The sequence below is a fragment of the Apteryx rowi genome, unplaced genomic scaffold (assembly GCF_003343035.1).
Source record: "Apteryx rowi isolate R43461 unplaced genomic scaffold, aptRow1 scaffold_359, whole genome shotgun sequence".
Classification (NCBI taxonomy): Eukaryota; Metazoa; Chordata; class Aves; order Apterygiformes; family Apterygidae; genus Apteryx; species Apteryx rowi.
In genome coordinates, this window is record NW_020450074.1 from 770,893 (window position 1) to 787,968 (window position 17,076).

Below are 17,076 nucleotides of genomic sequence, written 5' to 3' on the forward strand. Positions count from 1 at the left end.
TGAGGAAACAAGTTACCTGTTTTTAACTTTTATGGTGAAACTACTTAGATTTTGGTCATTAATATTGATTTATATTTATCATGAAACAGCTTGTGGCTGGTTTCAGGTGAAGTGAAAGTGATGATTGCCATGAGATCTAAGGGAAAGGGAGGAGATTCTATGAACACATGCAAAGACCAAGCTCTAAAGGTATAAAGTATAGAGGATAAAAGCATTGACAGAATCCAAGCAATGCATTACTTTATAATACTATCCAATAAATATATAGCAAGACTTTTAATGGCAGTTCAGAAATGTTGTTCTCCTTCATAAGAAGTTACTTTTGATTTTGTCTAATTAAAGCTAAATTATAACCATGAATGCTAGTTTAGACTGGTTTCAAGGCACTTTAATGTTTCTTGCTTTGTTCATCGTACTTGATATTGTTTTGAAGAAATTCACTGGAGGGAAACTGTTTTTCAGTAAATGGACTCTAGAATGGGAATAGAGTAAAGCTATTAAAATTCCTCACAGGTGTTTATATATTTTTTAATGATTAATGTTTAGATTAATTGACATCAATGATTTCCTATTCTGCTTATCTTATTATTTCACAAATTGTCTAGTTGAACATCTCCCAGAGACTGTTAACTCTTAAAGTTTATTATTATGTTTTACTTTCATTCAAATAATTATGCTGGTTGTCAGTTTTGTGGATAGAAGAGACTAGAGCAGTCATAGTTGTCTAAATGTTGCTATCAAGGTACTTGATTTGCACTCTGGCAAAGTTGGATCTAGTGATACAAATATTAGTAATAAAAAGTCTTAAGATTATGTATCAAGAACTCCTGATTCATCTGTAACAGGACTTTACATTCATGGGGATGTAAGAATGTTTGTGAACTCCTGGGAAATATTTTTTTTTCTTTGCTGATGAAAAACATGCTTAATTAGATATATTTACTTTAGAAAATCTAGATACTCTTCTTCCCTGCTACTTAGTAGAAGGCACTATATTTGTAACGCCTAGTTAGTAAAGAGTGTCTCTCTTATGTGGCCTGAAGATGGGGCTAATGCCAATGTATATGCTGTATTATAGACAAGTAAAGAAAGTTAGCATTCAGTTATGCCCTCCGTCTGTGTCACCAGGTCAGCCACAGATTTCTGTTTCAAATATAGCATATAAAATATGCCTGAATCTGTCTGTTCTGAAAACTTGTGTATTCCAAGTGTGTAATCTTATTCCTAGTGAAATTAAATATTAACAGAGAGTAGCAGTGGCAACATTTAGTTGGGAAAGGATGATATTTTAAGAGTTTCATTCAGAAAATCCTTAATAGGCATCATCTGATTTATAACATGATCACAAGTGAGATATCAAGCAAAATCCTGCCTAGCCTAAGAAGAAAATCAGAACATAAAGTAAAACGTATTCCTCCATTACTGAGCTCAGGAGAAGGGTGTGGAGAATGCGAGAGGGACAGAAAGAGAGTTCCTGTTTCGTGCAGGAACCCACAGCATAATGAGAGTTGTCTCTGTGTGTAGACATAGGGAAATCTTTAAAACAGACAAACAATACACAGAATCCAATACAATATGGTGCATAATATCATATTCTGAGATCTGCCTCAGTCTAGCTCATTTCCAGTGTTTCATTAAATAAGATGATGCTGCTTTTTTTAAAGCGGGGAACAAATTTTGCCTTAAAGAGGCAAAATTTATGTGCTACTGATAAGAAGGCTATAGATTTTGAGTCAATTAGTGAAAAAAATCCTTCCTTCATGCCATACCTGCCCTGTCACTCAAAATAAATCCCTGTCAGATAAGGAGCCAGTATTTCTCCCCACTGTGTCCAACTGCTCTCTATCTGTACCATTCCCATTTTGGTAAGGTAATGTTGAAAGAAAAATGGTATTTTTTCAGCAGGATGACTGAGAGATATAGCAATGCCACTTAGTCTCAGCAAAAATCTGAGAAAAATCTCAAAAATCTCACAAAAATCTGTGTCAAACGTCTTGGAAATGGGTTTGTTTCAGTAGCTGTTCTAGGCAAAGAACATTTGCTACCAGGAGCACTTCAGCCCCTCTCTCACAAACATCACCCTTCAAGAGCTGCATTAACATCAGTGGGGGTAAGCGACCCCTCACTGCTCCCAGGGGGACAGAAGTAGGATTCAGAGGGTGATGGCAAATGCTGTCCTGTGAAAGCTAGGTTATATACTTCATCTAATCCTAGAAGTGCTCCTCATTAATCAGTGTCACTTCTGCTTTATCCAGATCATACATAAGCCAACTGGCTTCCTTCCTGGTTACTGGTAGAAGTCAGAGGAAGAGCAAGAAACATTATATCTGGGGCAGATTAAAAGGTGTGTTAGATCATACTGCCTCAACAGATTCCTCTCACTACTTTATATAGGACAGATTACAAAAAATGACAATGGGAGTGAACTCTAAGGATTTTGTAGCCAAAAACCATCTGGGGTGAAAAAATAGTGATCAAATAACATCCTGTAGGTTTATCTGAAATGATCGTTCAGAACTGGAGTAAAGAGAATTCTGTTCACCTCTGCCTAGGAATGGCAAACAGGTCAAAAACGTCTCTTGATGAATGGTAAGATGTCTGCCAAGACAACAGATCATCAGACAGGATGTCTGGTATATGTGTATGGTTCTTAGGAGTTGCCAAGAATTTTTATGCAGTTTCATTATAATGCTGTTGTTCAGTGTATAAGAACAAAAGGTATTTCTAGTCTATATGGAGCATCTTTACAGAGACTTCATTCTGAAGAAAAAAGCAGAACTGGAGACATTGTAAAACATTATCAGTTGAAATGCTGTTTTGTAAATCACAAAAATCAAATCAGATGTAGTTCAGATTCACTTCATGTTTTTACTATTCACAGTTATGTACTGGTCTGAGAGATGGCAACATTCTCCAAATATCGGCAAATTGCTGTTTTTTTTCTAATTTGCATGCTAGGAAGTATGTCAAGCTTGAAAAAAAAGTCACAATAGTAACACATATCTAATTACTACAGAAAAAATAATTGCTACTTTATAATTGAATTTTGCATCCATCCAAAATACAAACGCAAGCATCACCTGCTCTTATTTTCTGGATACAAACAGAACATTACTTATTAAATTGGAGTCTCTATGTCCAGTATTTTATGATACCTGTTTTATTTATAAAAAAATAAAATATTGAATGTCTGAAACATAAAAAGGAAAAGTGTCAGTGATACTTAGTAAACATAAAAGAGTAAAGTAAAATAAGGGGATTCTTCAGAACAAAAAGTCCTCTTTCCTAATATTTATTCTTTTAGGCACTGGTGACATACCCTTTCATTTGTAAACATAGAATCATTCATGCTTTATTTTGCCTTGGCAATTTCTGCTATGATTAATTTAAGGAAAGTAATTTTGTTGGAATTAGTATGATTGACAGCTAGCCAAAAAAATATATATATGGACCCCTCCTCTGAGAAGAAAGGTAGTACAAGACAGAGTAAGATAAGAAGACAGAAAAATAAAGCAAAGTAATTTGTAACCAAATGTATGGTGCTTTTGACTTTGATGTTTTATTGTCTGTTCATGTTTAATTTGCCAAATCTGGCTAATTATTTAATACAGAGAATTACTATAATTTTTGGTGAGATTTTGTGCATAGTTGCCACACTGTAGTGATAAATTGTCAGTATTATAGAGGATACAGACCCTTGTTCTTATTTCTTATCTTTCTTATATTGCCCTGTGTGTAAGACTTGCCTTATGTAAAACCTCCTTCATGTAGCATGTACATCTTTCAATAATACAAGGCCAAGATTATCAGGTGGAATTCATCAAAAATTTGAGATGACATGCTTTTTTGTCAAAAAGTGCTTCTCCGTCAAAATCAAGATGTTTCTTGGAAATGTCATCATTGTGATAAGGAATGTTATTTGAGATAGCCAATCAGCTGACTGCTAAGGCATTTACCTGGGATGTTAGAAACCAGGGCCAGGTTCCTGTTTTGCCTGATTTGTAATATCTTATTAAGTCAGTTTGTTTTGGTCTTTTCCATGCACAAATGTTTATGTTTTCCTTGAGAAAGAGCAAGAGAGACTCATTTGACAAAATAACAGTCATGGAACTCATCTGGGATGTAAGCAATCCACCTTCAAGTCCATTCATCGAATTAGACAGAGAAGGGGTAAGCTGCTCCATCAGTGTTAGGTAGCAGATGCTCTTAATAGTTGTAAAATACAAAGCAATATTTCAGCTGTTGTGTAGTATAAACAGCAGTCCGTGTTTTGCCTTCCTATGAAATAGGTTATAGATAAATAAAAAAATAATAAAATAAGAATGAAAACCTATTAAGTATTCTGAAATTCTAAACTGTTTTTTCCAAAACTTACATAAATAATGTAATAATTCTATTTTTAAATGTTGTTTTGAGGTAGTTTTATTTTCAAAATGCTTCATTTTTCTTTATGAAAAATTAACTTTTTTTGAAACCCCATTATGACAAAGAATGTATACCCATCTCTAATCAAGAACGCTTGAAAATGAGGCTTACATTTTTAAACACAAAATTTAAATTGCACTCAGTGTTAGAGATGGATGTAGTGATATATCTTTATGCTTCTTGTTGTAGAAATTCCCTCGGAGGCTAATCGACCTCATGATAACCTCTCCTGCCCAACAAAGTCATTCTAGACTGGATTTATTATGCAGCTCTCTATCTCTGACATTTACACATAGAGCCAGTCTTGTGACAATCAGTAGTGCGTTGAACTAGTATGCCTTAGAAATTAAGACAGGCTTCATGGATATGATATCTGTAGAAGTCTCTGCCTGTCCCTGAGGAAGGCTCAAAGGGAGCAAAATGTTAGCCATTTGTTTTTCTTAGTCTGTCTTATTGTACTCAAATTTTTTATTATTTTATTTTTTTGTTTGTTATATGTGGAATTGTTTTCAGGACTGGATCCTTGCCTAATTAAATGCTTGCAGTTACAGTGACTATTTTAGAACTATACCAAAGTAGTTCAGCAGTGGACCAGTCTTTTACACCTTTTTTTCATTTATCTCTCTGCCCCAATATACACGTAGATTTTGACATAGAGGAAAAGGGCAATGTGGAAAAAGTAGGTTTCAAAAACTGCAAGCTGCAATTTTATTTGTATGCATATAACCTCAACAAATACAAAAACAAATAATGTTGGGAAAGAGAAAGGAAAAACTCATCTCCTTCAGAAAGTATCCATCTCCTTTCTTGCAAATGAAGGATTACCGAAGGATTTTTCCTACTCCCAAGAGAGCCACTGGCTGTGGTGCAAAATCTTCCATCCTTCTAGTAGATCATTTCACCCTGGGGCAGTCCCAGTGGATTCATAAAGGCAAGCTCCAACAACTTTTTGATTGTCACCCTTTCTTCTGAACTCCTTCCAAAGCAGGAAAGCAGGTATCCCAAAACATTAACTCTGCTCCCTGTAATAAACTTAGTTTCTCCTCTAGATCTGAATGAGAATGACTGAGTCCAAGTAAGAACAGAGTAATAAGGCCTCTGTCCAATCCCTATATTCCTTCTCTGAATCCTAGCTGACTGTGCTACCCTAATCCTTCCACTGGGCCAGAATAAAAGCCCTTCCCTGAATGCAAGCAGTCGTATGCCCTGCCAGCAAGTATTCTTTTATGAATACAGGGAAGAAACATCTTTCCTGTTCATGCCCAAATGTTGACTATTCTTTTCCTACGAAATGTTACCTCTTGTGCAGCCTGAGCTCACAACCTCTACTTCAGCTGGCACAGGGGGCTTTGGCTGAGCAGATTTTCTTGATGTGCATTTAGTAGGAGCGTGCACTGACTTTCAGGAAATAGAAACTGAATGGGGCAACTGAGTGCAACCAAGCACCAGTTCTGAAACTTCCCTTAGATGGCTATCCCTCATCCGAGTGATGATACCTACACCTTTGGAAAGTGGGCTTTAAAGAAGCTAAGGGTTTTTTTTCTCTCTCTCTTTCAATTTCATTTTTAAAAGTGGCTTCTAAAACAATCTCGAACCCCACTTCTTTACTCATCTTTGATATAATAGCTTGGTGGGTAGAAATGAGGCAGCCAAAATCAGTACTGTTTGTTATACCATTCTGCAATTTTGATTCTGTTGTTTATATGGTCTGCTTCTGTACTTCATAGCATGTTTTTGAAACAGAGGCTGCTTTCATGCTAGAACAGAAATAATATTGTTAGAAACAATAGACATATTATTCACTTCCTTGAATTCTTATGATCTATAATATGTTTTGTTCCAGTGATCAGGTATTTGAAATTGGGATACTGGATATTTTTGGATTTGAAGAATTCCAAAAGAATACTTTTGAACAGGTAAGTAGCTTTATTTTGCTGATTTTACTGTAAGTATGACTGCCATTTGTCTATTCAGGTTTTGAGTTTTCGCCAAAACAAGTGTTTTAATTAGAATATAAACATACTTGGAGGACTCTTAAAAATTTTTTTTTCCTTTCTGCCTGCATGGGTCTGAATTAAAATCCAGGCTTTGCAGAGTTATTAATCATTTTAAAAGAATCTAGTAAACATCAACCATAATCAGTTGAAGAAGAGTAGTGTCAGCACTGAAAGACATTTTGAGAAAAGTACTTAGTGTTGTATGCTTTCATGCTTGTGGAAGTGATACTTCAGCTAGCTCAGTGAGTAGGAGGACAGTAGACTGGATTAGAAGTAAGATCAAAAGGTCTTCAGATGCCCCAGAAAAATAAAATAGAATAAAAATGTTACATTATGTTACATGCTATTACTGGCAGATTCACCTCTGTCTGACTTTACAACATGTAACTTTTAAAAAAGTTGAATTACCTCTATGGAAAATAAATTGAAGTTTAGCTCACTGAATGCTGAAAAGTCCTTTTAAAATCAAACATTTTTTGAAAATTGCAGAACTGTGTGCCCATCTTTAGCATTGATCTCTGAACACCAAAGCTCTTCTGAACTGAGTATTTTAGAAAGGTTTAGCAGCTCTACAAAACACGCTGAAAGAGCTGTGTAAGTTACTGTTTAGTTGTTCATCCCTTGTGTAATGCAGCGAAATAAAATTAAAGCAGTAGGAGGAAGAGCTGATGCCACCAACAGCAGAGGACCTGGTACTGTTTGAAATCAGTAGCATAGTAGAAGTCGCCCCTTTATCCCATTCAATTCTCTGTTTTATAGGTGGCTCAGCTTTCTCTTTCTAGTGAAATAGAAGTCATGGAGCCACATTAGTTCAGTGTCTGTGGCATGTTTTTGTGGCTGCTCAATTTCCAAATGTCTAAGAGCACAGGCAGGGTGAGCTTACCTCTGCCTTCAAAAGAGCAGGCAGGCATACAGTAAAACACTTACACAAGAGTCCCAGTTCCTCTCTCACAAAACTCTTCGGGCTATTAAAATTCTTTAACTCTGTTCTGTATTGGTTATTTTCTTTAATTCTGTTCTGTATTGGTTTTTGTCATCAAACTCACACCAGTTCTGTGACTGACCTCATATGAGATACTCTGAATTCCAGTTTCTGGGGTAGTTCGTTTTCTGCTTACTGACTTCTGAGAATGCTTGAAAAGAAGGTGAGAGAGGGAAATTAGTAGAGAGTAATTTATTTTATGATTTCTGTGTGGCAATCATGGTAATTTCAAAGTCAACCTTGAAATTTTATTTTGTTTTTTCGTAAGCAAACGCATTTCAGCAGACACTGGCTGTCCTTCAGACTGGACCAACTGCATTTTGTTGAGTAGTATTCAGAGTCATTACCTCAGAAACTACTGAATTGCATTCCTGAAAAAATAGAATGGAGGTTAATGAATTACTGAGTTCATTTTGATATGGACTCTGTAATGTGGTTAACGCACTGGTTTCCTGAAATGGCGTATCAGTGAAGGGAAACTGTTGGTATCTCCACATGGCACAATGTAATCACGCAGACATACCCAAAACAGTCTGCACAAAGAAGCTCGAGCTGTCTAGCAGTCTAGCCTCGTTCAGTCTCCTGCCTGGGCTCGTTAACCCTGATGAGAAACAGGCCTATTAGCCCAGATAGGGTTCTCATGCAGCGCATTGCATAATGTCTGCAAATAATGCCGAGGGCCAAGGCCTGTGATTGAAGAACATTAATATTAAATGGGCCTAAAAGTCAAACAGTGGAGCAGCCATAAAAAATTACTGCCTTTTTCATTACATTTAGATTAACATATTGTAAAATGGCAGTGCAAAAATAATTTGGGGAAAATGGACCTTTTGTTTCAAAGGTTTTCGTCTTGATATCTGTTTGCCTGCTTTCTTGAGAGAAATTTGCAACTCTTTTCAAGAAAGATTAAGACCCTCTGATTGCCCAAACATGGGGACATTCCAAGCAGCTGCTTGAATCTCTCTGGTCCTTCCAATCAGGTCAGTTAGTAGACATGTTAATTTAATAGTTAAAAGAGCAATATGGTACTGAGTCATATGTCAATTTAAGCAATTAATTTAAATAGACTATGTTTGAAGATAGTTCAAGAACAGAGAGCTGGACAAACCAGGTAAAATAACATATTCACTCCAATGAGCGTGTTGGAACGATAAGGCATTAGAGTATTGAAAAGTCAAAGGCAAACAAAGAATTAGTCTAGTGATGGTTAATGAACAATGCATAGGAAGATAGATGTCAAAGAACTAGAAAAGTAAGGTTAATTATCTCCATGCCAAGAACCTGATAACTTCTGCAGTCAAAGTGATGTAACTGACGTCTTACAAGGAGAAAAGTTTTATATATGATTCTTCAAAGAAGAATGCAGCACAAGTTAAAAGCAGTATTAATTAGGTGTTCAATTTTGCATGTATTTGGTGAGGATTAGTAGGCCTTCATTTATACAACACATATATGTGATACATTATATTTAAAAAATAGTGACAAAAATAGAACACATTTTTCTGAAACAGCATTAGTAAATGATTGTATCGAATAAGTGACAATGAGTGGAGTTGTGATTTCTAGAATGAAACTTACAGCACAGGTTTAAAAACTGAAAGACACAGGACAGTGTTTTTAGAAGCCACAAACTGAGGGAGTCATTGCTCAGGAAAGACTGAAAGCTTTTGATTTACCAGGACTCAGTGAGTTACTGCTCATCAGCTGATCTATGGTAAACGACTACAGCACACTTTTAGCTCACCCCAATTACAATTTACAACCACTTCTTAGCAGAAATCATTAGCTTGGGAACAGTATTTTCCTAGAGCAGCTGCATACCTGCTGTGCCAGAGCAGCTTTGTATACAGCCACACTGGAGCATGGTCAGAAGTGAGCAGAGATTTGTCTTTCTTGTTCTGCACAAAAATGGCTCCAATCTTGTGATCATTTCAGGAAATATGAATGAGCAACGGCAGTTTTCAATGTTTTCTTTGGTTTCATCATTGAGGGGCCACATTAGCTTTCAGTTTAGTTTGCACTCCTTTTAAAGTAAAAAATGTCTGCTTTTGTTCTGGTAGGGTTTAAAACTAGGTTAGTTCGTACTCATGGTCCTGCACAGTATACCCCCAAAAAATCCAGTCAGGTCAAGACCCCTTTGTGCTATGACCACAAGAGCGTGCAACACAAACGAAGAGAACTTGCAACAGATGAACCTAGGCAAGCAATAAGCAGGAGGGAAGGCTGATGAAGTTGCCTGTACCATTTTTGCCAAGTTGTTTCTAAGAAATCTGTATTGTATCAGAAGAACCACTTCTTCCTCTTGCATGAAGTCAGAGGAATGGAGCTCTGCGGTTGCTGGAGGATCGGGAAGAACAATAATGCAGTTAAGTAAAACGAACTCCAGTACAGTCTTTCCTCTCTGATGGCTAATTCGAGTGGTAAACTGAAATTTTAACTTCTGAATGGATTATTTCTTTAGTTAACCCTGTTGAGAAGGCATTTAATTTTATCATGTGAACTTCCCTAGCCAATATAGCCATAACAGGATGTTTTTGATTGCATCACATTGCCTCAGTCGCAAGACTGGTTCTAGCTATCCAAGTGTAAGATCTTAGTGCCTATTATGTAGACAGGTGGATATGAATAGATAAAAGTTACATGGCTTTAATTTTCTACTGTCATTGTGGTCTTAGTGATCGTATGTGGGAGGTCATGTATGCAAGTGTCTGCATTCAGGTCTGAAGGAGCATTCCAAAATTTTTATTTTTTGCAGAAGTAATTGGTATTCTTTGGGTTTTTTTATCTATACAGAGCACAAAAGAATGGGACCACGGTCCTGCTTGGCTCTGTACTGGCCTGTGGAATAAGAAACTATGTAGGGATCTTTTAATCCTGTACCTCCCACTGTAACTGCGAGTGCTGAGGCATTCCTAATTCCCCACGGGACAAGAGCCAGTTCTTTCCTACCTTAATTCAGCCTTTAGCAAAGAAAAAGAACTTGGTATTTTAAGTTGGAATTTCACTAGCCTCCATACACACTAAGGCTTTACTATGCTTCATCAGGGAGCAGCAGGAGCAGGGCTGCTCTGCAAGGGGGGAGCCTTGTGGTCAGGAGCCACCCGTGGGCAGGGGCCAGAGGGCCCAGCTGGGGCTGCCCATGGCCACCCAGGCCCCCCGGTGCCCTCGGGACCTCACAGTCCTGTGTTTTAATTTGTTCCTGGACCCAATTTCTGTGGATCTTACACCATCACTGGGTTTGGTCGTGGTGTTTCCTTGTTCCCTGCTAGTTTCTTTGGTCTTTTTCCATTCTGTGCAAATTTTTTCATTGTGCAGGACACCGTTATCTGTCCAGTTTTCCAGTAAGCCACTGGAAAGCCAGTGTTACTCATTTTTAGAGCTGGATACGTCAACATTTTATCGTATACCTGACATTAAAATGCTTTAATTTTTCTTCTTTGTTTTACAGTAGATACCTTATAGCTGACAATAAAGTCATTTATCTAAAATATAGACTCCCACCTAGATTCAGTTTGTGACTGGTAAAATACTGCACAACGACAATTATTAATTGCTATGTTACTTTTTTGTAGCAGCATCCTTTTATATCTTACAATGCTTACTTGCTGGCCAGTATGAGATACTGAACTATTGGCATTTGGAACTATTCCAATTCCAAATTCCATATTTTTTAATTCCAAATTCTTTCAAGGAAAGACTGTTGTTACTATGTTTGTGTGGGGGTTTATTATTATTATTGTTATTATTATTATTATTATACATTCAAAATCAAATAGAAGAATTCCACTTTGAATTGAAATTATATCCATTGTAGAGCACTTTTCAAGTGACAAGCTTTTCAAAATAAAATTGTAATACAGTATTGGGTTCTGTTTTCTGTATTTGGGAAACAAAGATCAGCTAATTGCAAATGACACCAGAGACAACTTGAATTCCTAGCAAATAAAATTCTTCTGCCAGAGAGGCAGGGCTTTGAACTGGTGTTGGAGCTGCACAGAGAATAAGTCAGTATTAGGTCCTGTTGTCCTGAAAAGGCAAAGGAAGAGATGTGACGGTTTTTGGTTTTGTTACACATTCATTAAAAATATTCTGAGTGGCAGTCTACGTAAAAGATGTGGAAATCTCGTAACTGACACATACAGCAGTAAAAGGAAAAAGCTTTTTAATTCTTTTTTTTCCTTAGGGTAGCAGATAGAAGGGGGAACAGTAGCCAAAATGCTTCTGAGAAATGAGTGATTATCTACACTAGGTTTAAAATTATTTTCTGAATCCAATTTCAGTAAATAGAAGATGATTCTGCCTTCCGTTATCTCAGAATTATATTTTTAAGAAAAGCTAGAGCACATCCTTGCAAATTAAACTTGGCATTGGAGTTTCATCATCTTGGCCCATAGCACACAGCTTGATAGATGGGTTGGTATGACAGCTGTAAGCTTTGCTTGATGCTCTGAATACACATCTCTAGAGAGAGCTAATCCTTCTGCATGACCAAAGGATGTGCTTTCCAGAGGGTGTTTATATCCGTCATTCCCTCACTGTTTGACAGTCACTGACTTTTCTTTTAACAAATTCACATTTATTTTGCTATGCCTTTCAAAAATTTTTTTATATATATAAAGTGAAAAGCAGGGAATCGGGAAATTTTAATTATTGAAAGGTGCTTGATTTTCTTTGGAATACAGTACCATTTTGGTCTCCTACCTAAATTTGGTTTTAAAGTATACCAGTTTTAAAGTTGACCAGTACTAACTGGTCAAAAGTATTTGTAAAAGAGGTCTAGGACAAGTTCAAGCTAACAATATCTAATGCAATGAATACCTACAGATTTTACCAAATACCATTATATTTTTTTTTACCAAATTCAACAGCAGCAAAAAATGCTACTTTACATTTAGTTTGTTTAAATACTCGAGCAGGAAATAAATCCATTTTTTGTTTTCTAATAATATTCTAAAAGTGCTTTTCAGCAAAGAGTCTGACACAGACTGTGTATTTGTTTTTACCTAGAAATGATAGTGGTTAGAAGGATTAGATAGAGGATTTCTTACAGAGGGACTTACAATGGAGTCAGTAAGAAGAATGTGAATGATAGTTTAACAATGGTGATTAATGACAAGAAACACAATAGGTAATGTGCAAAATGAAGCAAATAAACGATGCCTAAAGGTTTTCCCACAACATTTATTTTAGGTAGAGATTTTGTTGTGTTTTCTTTTATTACTGCTACATTTCCATCCATTTTTCTTTGATGCAATTGAACATGTTTAAAAAATGTGTTTTTCTGAACTTTTCATATCTTTGTGTGTAGATAGAAAATATAGCATTGTTTTATGTAGTATTTCGTATGACAGAGAGCAAAAAAAACGTTGGGTTAGAACAGTTGGCTTAGTTCATTTTCATGCCATTTCTACATTTCAGCCGTTTTAAATGTTACATCAACCTGTGTCAAGCTCTTATTTTGAAGCGTTCTTTTTATCACCTTTTCCCAGCATGCTGTATAAAACATATTGAAAAGGGGAAGGATGCAATCTGAATGTCTTGCTTTTCAACAGTCCCTGGCTGGTCTCCTGGTTTTCGTTCTGCAGAGCTGTTGCTCACAACCACTGCTAGCTAGAACAGCTTTTGAGCAGCTTGCAGTTTGTATAAGCACTTGAGCTTGCTTTCTGCTCTCGTTTGCAGAACCTTATTGTCATGACGGCATGTCTGCTGATCTGAATGACACTGTTGCTTACATTGCTAGAAAGCGTACCAGTGCATGCCATAATCTACTGATCAGTAAAATTTATAAATGCTTTTTGTCTTTACTAGTCCAACGTGTTTTGTGTGAACGTGTTAACAAAATAATATGTCTTTCATTTTTGGCAGTTGAAGCCAGTGTTATTTATCAGATCTTTTTTAAGATATGACTAAGACATTCTTACCCTCCAGCTCAAATTACATAGTTTAATAATTTTGCTGCACAGTCAGATCTTCGAGTACATTTATTCTGTTTATGTTTTTTTAGGGGAATTGCACAGGATAAAAAGTAAACTTGATTCTTTAGCAATTTTTTCAGCTTCTCTAATGGTAAAATATAGTTGTGTAAAATTAAATGACATGGTTCTCTAAAGAACACTTTTGCAAATGAAGGTATAAACAGCATAAATTCATTTTAAAGCTTTAAAATATAAGCTTATGACCTCATGTCTGTCTTCTAAAATAATGCTAAGAAGCTTCTGAAAAGATTTTGTAATTAGAATTAGAATTTGGAAGGTGATCAGTAAAGCATATTTTGGCTGCCAGAAAGTTAAAGAAGCTGTCTCTTTCCTTAAATAATAAATCAAACATAAGTCAATTTTATACTTTCATTGTTAATCGAATGAGATAATGAAATTGGAGAAATCCTATTTTTAAAAATCCGTGGTTTTATTTAAGACTCTTTTTTGTCTGTACTTTCCTGCATTGGTAAAGACACTCAGTTAATAACAGACATTTGGCTATAAAATCTTGTTCTATTTTTCTTACTGTTATTCACACTAGCCTATTTCATTATAGAGCAAATGCAAGTAGACTCTATTAGCGTGAGGTGTTAATGGAAAATTCAGGCAGCTATTATACATTACTTGGGTTCTTTTCCCTCATCTGGATGTTAAGCAATGTACTTTTATGATTGATCTGAATATTTCATATTTTTTAACATGACTTGCTGGAGGAATTGCTTTTACATACTTTATTCATGGAAGGTATCATTTATGGCCAAAACAAATACGTGACTAGTTTAATCTGAAAAGAGACTGTGTGCAATCATTCCTTGCATCGTTCCTCATATATCAGTTCTTCCAACCCTTTAAGAGTTTTTATTGTCTTAATTTCCTATTGTTTCTTAATATAACATTTGAAAAGATTTTAGAATTTTCCACTAAATTTTCCACTTCAATTTAAACAAACCAATTAAAAATTTTATTCCACAAAATTATTCAATATTTACTTTTGCAGGTTGTCAGCTTTGAATAAAGTAAGAAAAGTTCCAGAATAAAGCTGATACAACCCCTACCCGTTTTTAACTGAAAATCAGATTCCTGTAAACTATTTGTTTTGCAATAGTGGCGTTGTATAGACAGTTTGGGGATTTTATTTTAAAAAGTGGAAATTGATACTGCAAATATTTTTATTTTCAGCCCCAAATCACACAGTTTAGCTGTGTGACAAAAGCATCTAGAGACATTAAATACTATTGAAGCATTTTGTGGGAGCTACAGTTCAGCTATCTTGTGCACCCATTCCTCCTGCACCAAATTAAAGGCTTGGCCTTTAACTCCCAGATGCTCCATTGCCATAAAAGCCCCCGTGTGCATTATTGTTTTTCAGAAGCTGAGGGTGGGGTGCATTACTGGAGGTGTTAAATCAGGCAGCTTGGCCCCTAATAAGAGAATGAAAGCAATAAGCATTATAACTCTCAAAAGGCACTCAGTATTCAAGGGATTTTTATATTATTATTTCTTGCCAACCTTTCCTTAGAATATTGATAAAATGCAGGAAGGCATCTAGTAGACTATGCCTAGTTGTTTTAGAAGATATATTTGGGCAAAATGGAGTGGGTTCTTCAGAGACTTTTTTAGACTTCAGTGATGTTATATGCGGAAGCAGAATTTGAATATCTTTGTTAGTATTGAACTAACTGCATAATCAGGATCCTAATCAAATATGTAGCTGTTTTTCTAAAACACATTGTGACTGTGTAGTCTTCCTGAATATAAACTGCAGAAGAATATTAAGTAAGTGAACCAATTTATATGTAGTGTTATTCCATTTCAATCAATAGAATTAGTGTGACTTTACACTATATTTGATAATTCTGGTAGAAATTGGTGTATATGAAATTCTTATGTGGAATTCATAATGATCTATGCAGACAGAAAACTGTTTCTTCCCAGTTTAATAACAATGGTTGTTACAATGGAAATTTCCCTAGGGTCTTCCTAATCTGTGGTTTACTGAGAGATAACATGTTGTAGATTGACATTTCATCAAATTCAATATTAGACATGCAGTAAACCCCACACTGATGAATTATCCGGTAAACTTCTAATACTCATTTTTTCTTCCTTTTACAATAGTTGTGTGTCAACATGACCAATGAGAAGATACACCAGTATATCAATGAAGTGCTTTTCCTACAAGAGCAAGCCGAATGTGTACAAGAGGGAGTTACCATGGAAACAGTGTATTCTCCTGGTAACCATACTGCAGCCTTGGATTTTTTCTTTCAGGTAGTTTTCAGATCCATTTTACACCATGCATATTTATGCACATACTCTGTGTGTTAGACTAATAAAAACTTGCGCCTGCATTTTCTGATTTATGAATCTGTCGAGAAGGTTATGGGTCCAAAGAGACCACAAAGAGGGGCCGTCGTAACTGCCCAGTGCACGAGGACTAATAGAGATTTGTAACAGTCCTGGGCAGAAGAAGATGTAACCGAAGCTCCTTGCCCATACTGATCCACACGTAGGATCTGTGCCCTGTAGGATCTGTAGGATTCCATGTCCTTCAGCCCCTGTTGTAAGCTTGACCGTTTCTTTTGTGCCTGGAGCTAGTTTCTGGAGTACAACTTCTAAGAAAGAAATAGCCTAAGTGGTTTCCTAAAAGATCAGCAATAATTATCATTTTAGGCAAATGAGATATTATTCCCTATATTTCTTGCAGAATTATCTGATGTGCATAGACTTGGAGACTTATCAGCATACTTTAACCATTTTTTTCTTTTTTTGCCCTAAAAGGCGATACACATTTTTGTTTACTAAACTACAAGCTGTGTTACTCTACAACAAACAACTGGAATTCTATTGCTCCTGTATAAAAACAGAAAAACCTGTTTTTCATTTCAGAAGCCGTCAGGCTTTTTGTCAATGCTGGATGAAGAAAGCCAATCTATTTGGTCAATGGAACAGAGTCTTTCTAAACGCATTCAGTCTTACCTGGATACATCAGACACAAATACAGTATATTCCTCCACAAAAGATGGAAATGGTAACCTTGCCCCAAAGGATCAGAGCTCTACTTTCACGATCATGCATTATGCTGGGCGGGTAAGTTGTTTGAATGATTGGGTACACATAGTTAACGAACAAGGTTAAACAAAATAAAATTCTGCCAGTTCTCTCCAGCTTTTGGTTGTAAATGTGATATTTACCTAATCACTTCAGAATTTTTTGTGAAAGGCATGTGAAAACAGCAGGTGCTTCTGTATAGCAACTAAACCCTAGACTATCCCCTCTTTACACAAGCAGAGACAGAAAAGGTAAGGCTGGTAAGCAAGAAATTGGTCAGCTATGAAGAAGTGTTTTGATGAGAATGCGTATTACAGTTCTGAAACAAATGTAACAGCTTTGCTGCTCCTTATCATGACAGGTAATCAGAGCAAACTTCTCTTCACATGATTTTCAACATAGCAAATGCAAGGGGATTATCCAGCATGCTGCTAAAATATCAGTTTAGATTCATAAGGGAGTTTCCTATGTACTCACTTCATGGGTTAGAGCCAGAAAAATGACTCTAACCCATGTTGCTAAAGGTATTCAACTGGACAGCACAGTTCCTGCTGTGATGACTATTTTAGGTGGAGCAGATTTGTGTTATTGAACACCCAATCATCTCCTGGTAGGGGGTACTCTTAGGACATGTTCAAGACTT

General features: G+C 36.2%; 1 protein-coding gene across 1 annotated transcript in view; it reads left to right on the forward strand.

Moving 5' to 3' along the window:
• Nucleotides 1-17,076, forward strand: part of MYO16 (myosin XVI) — a 312,759-nt gene that overhangs the window by 193,436 nt on the left and 102,247 nt on the right. Inside the window, exons 21-23 of the mRNA XM_026073032.1 lie at nt 6,269-6,341; nt 15,501-15,653; nt 16,272-16,472. Of these exons, the coding sequence (XP_025928817.1) occupies nt 6,269-6,341; nt 15,501-15,653; nt 16,272-16,472 (427 nt within the window). The remainder of the gene's footprint in view (nt 1-6,268; nt 6,342-15,500; nt 15,654-16,271; nt 16,473-17,076) is intronic.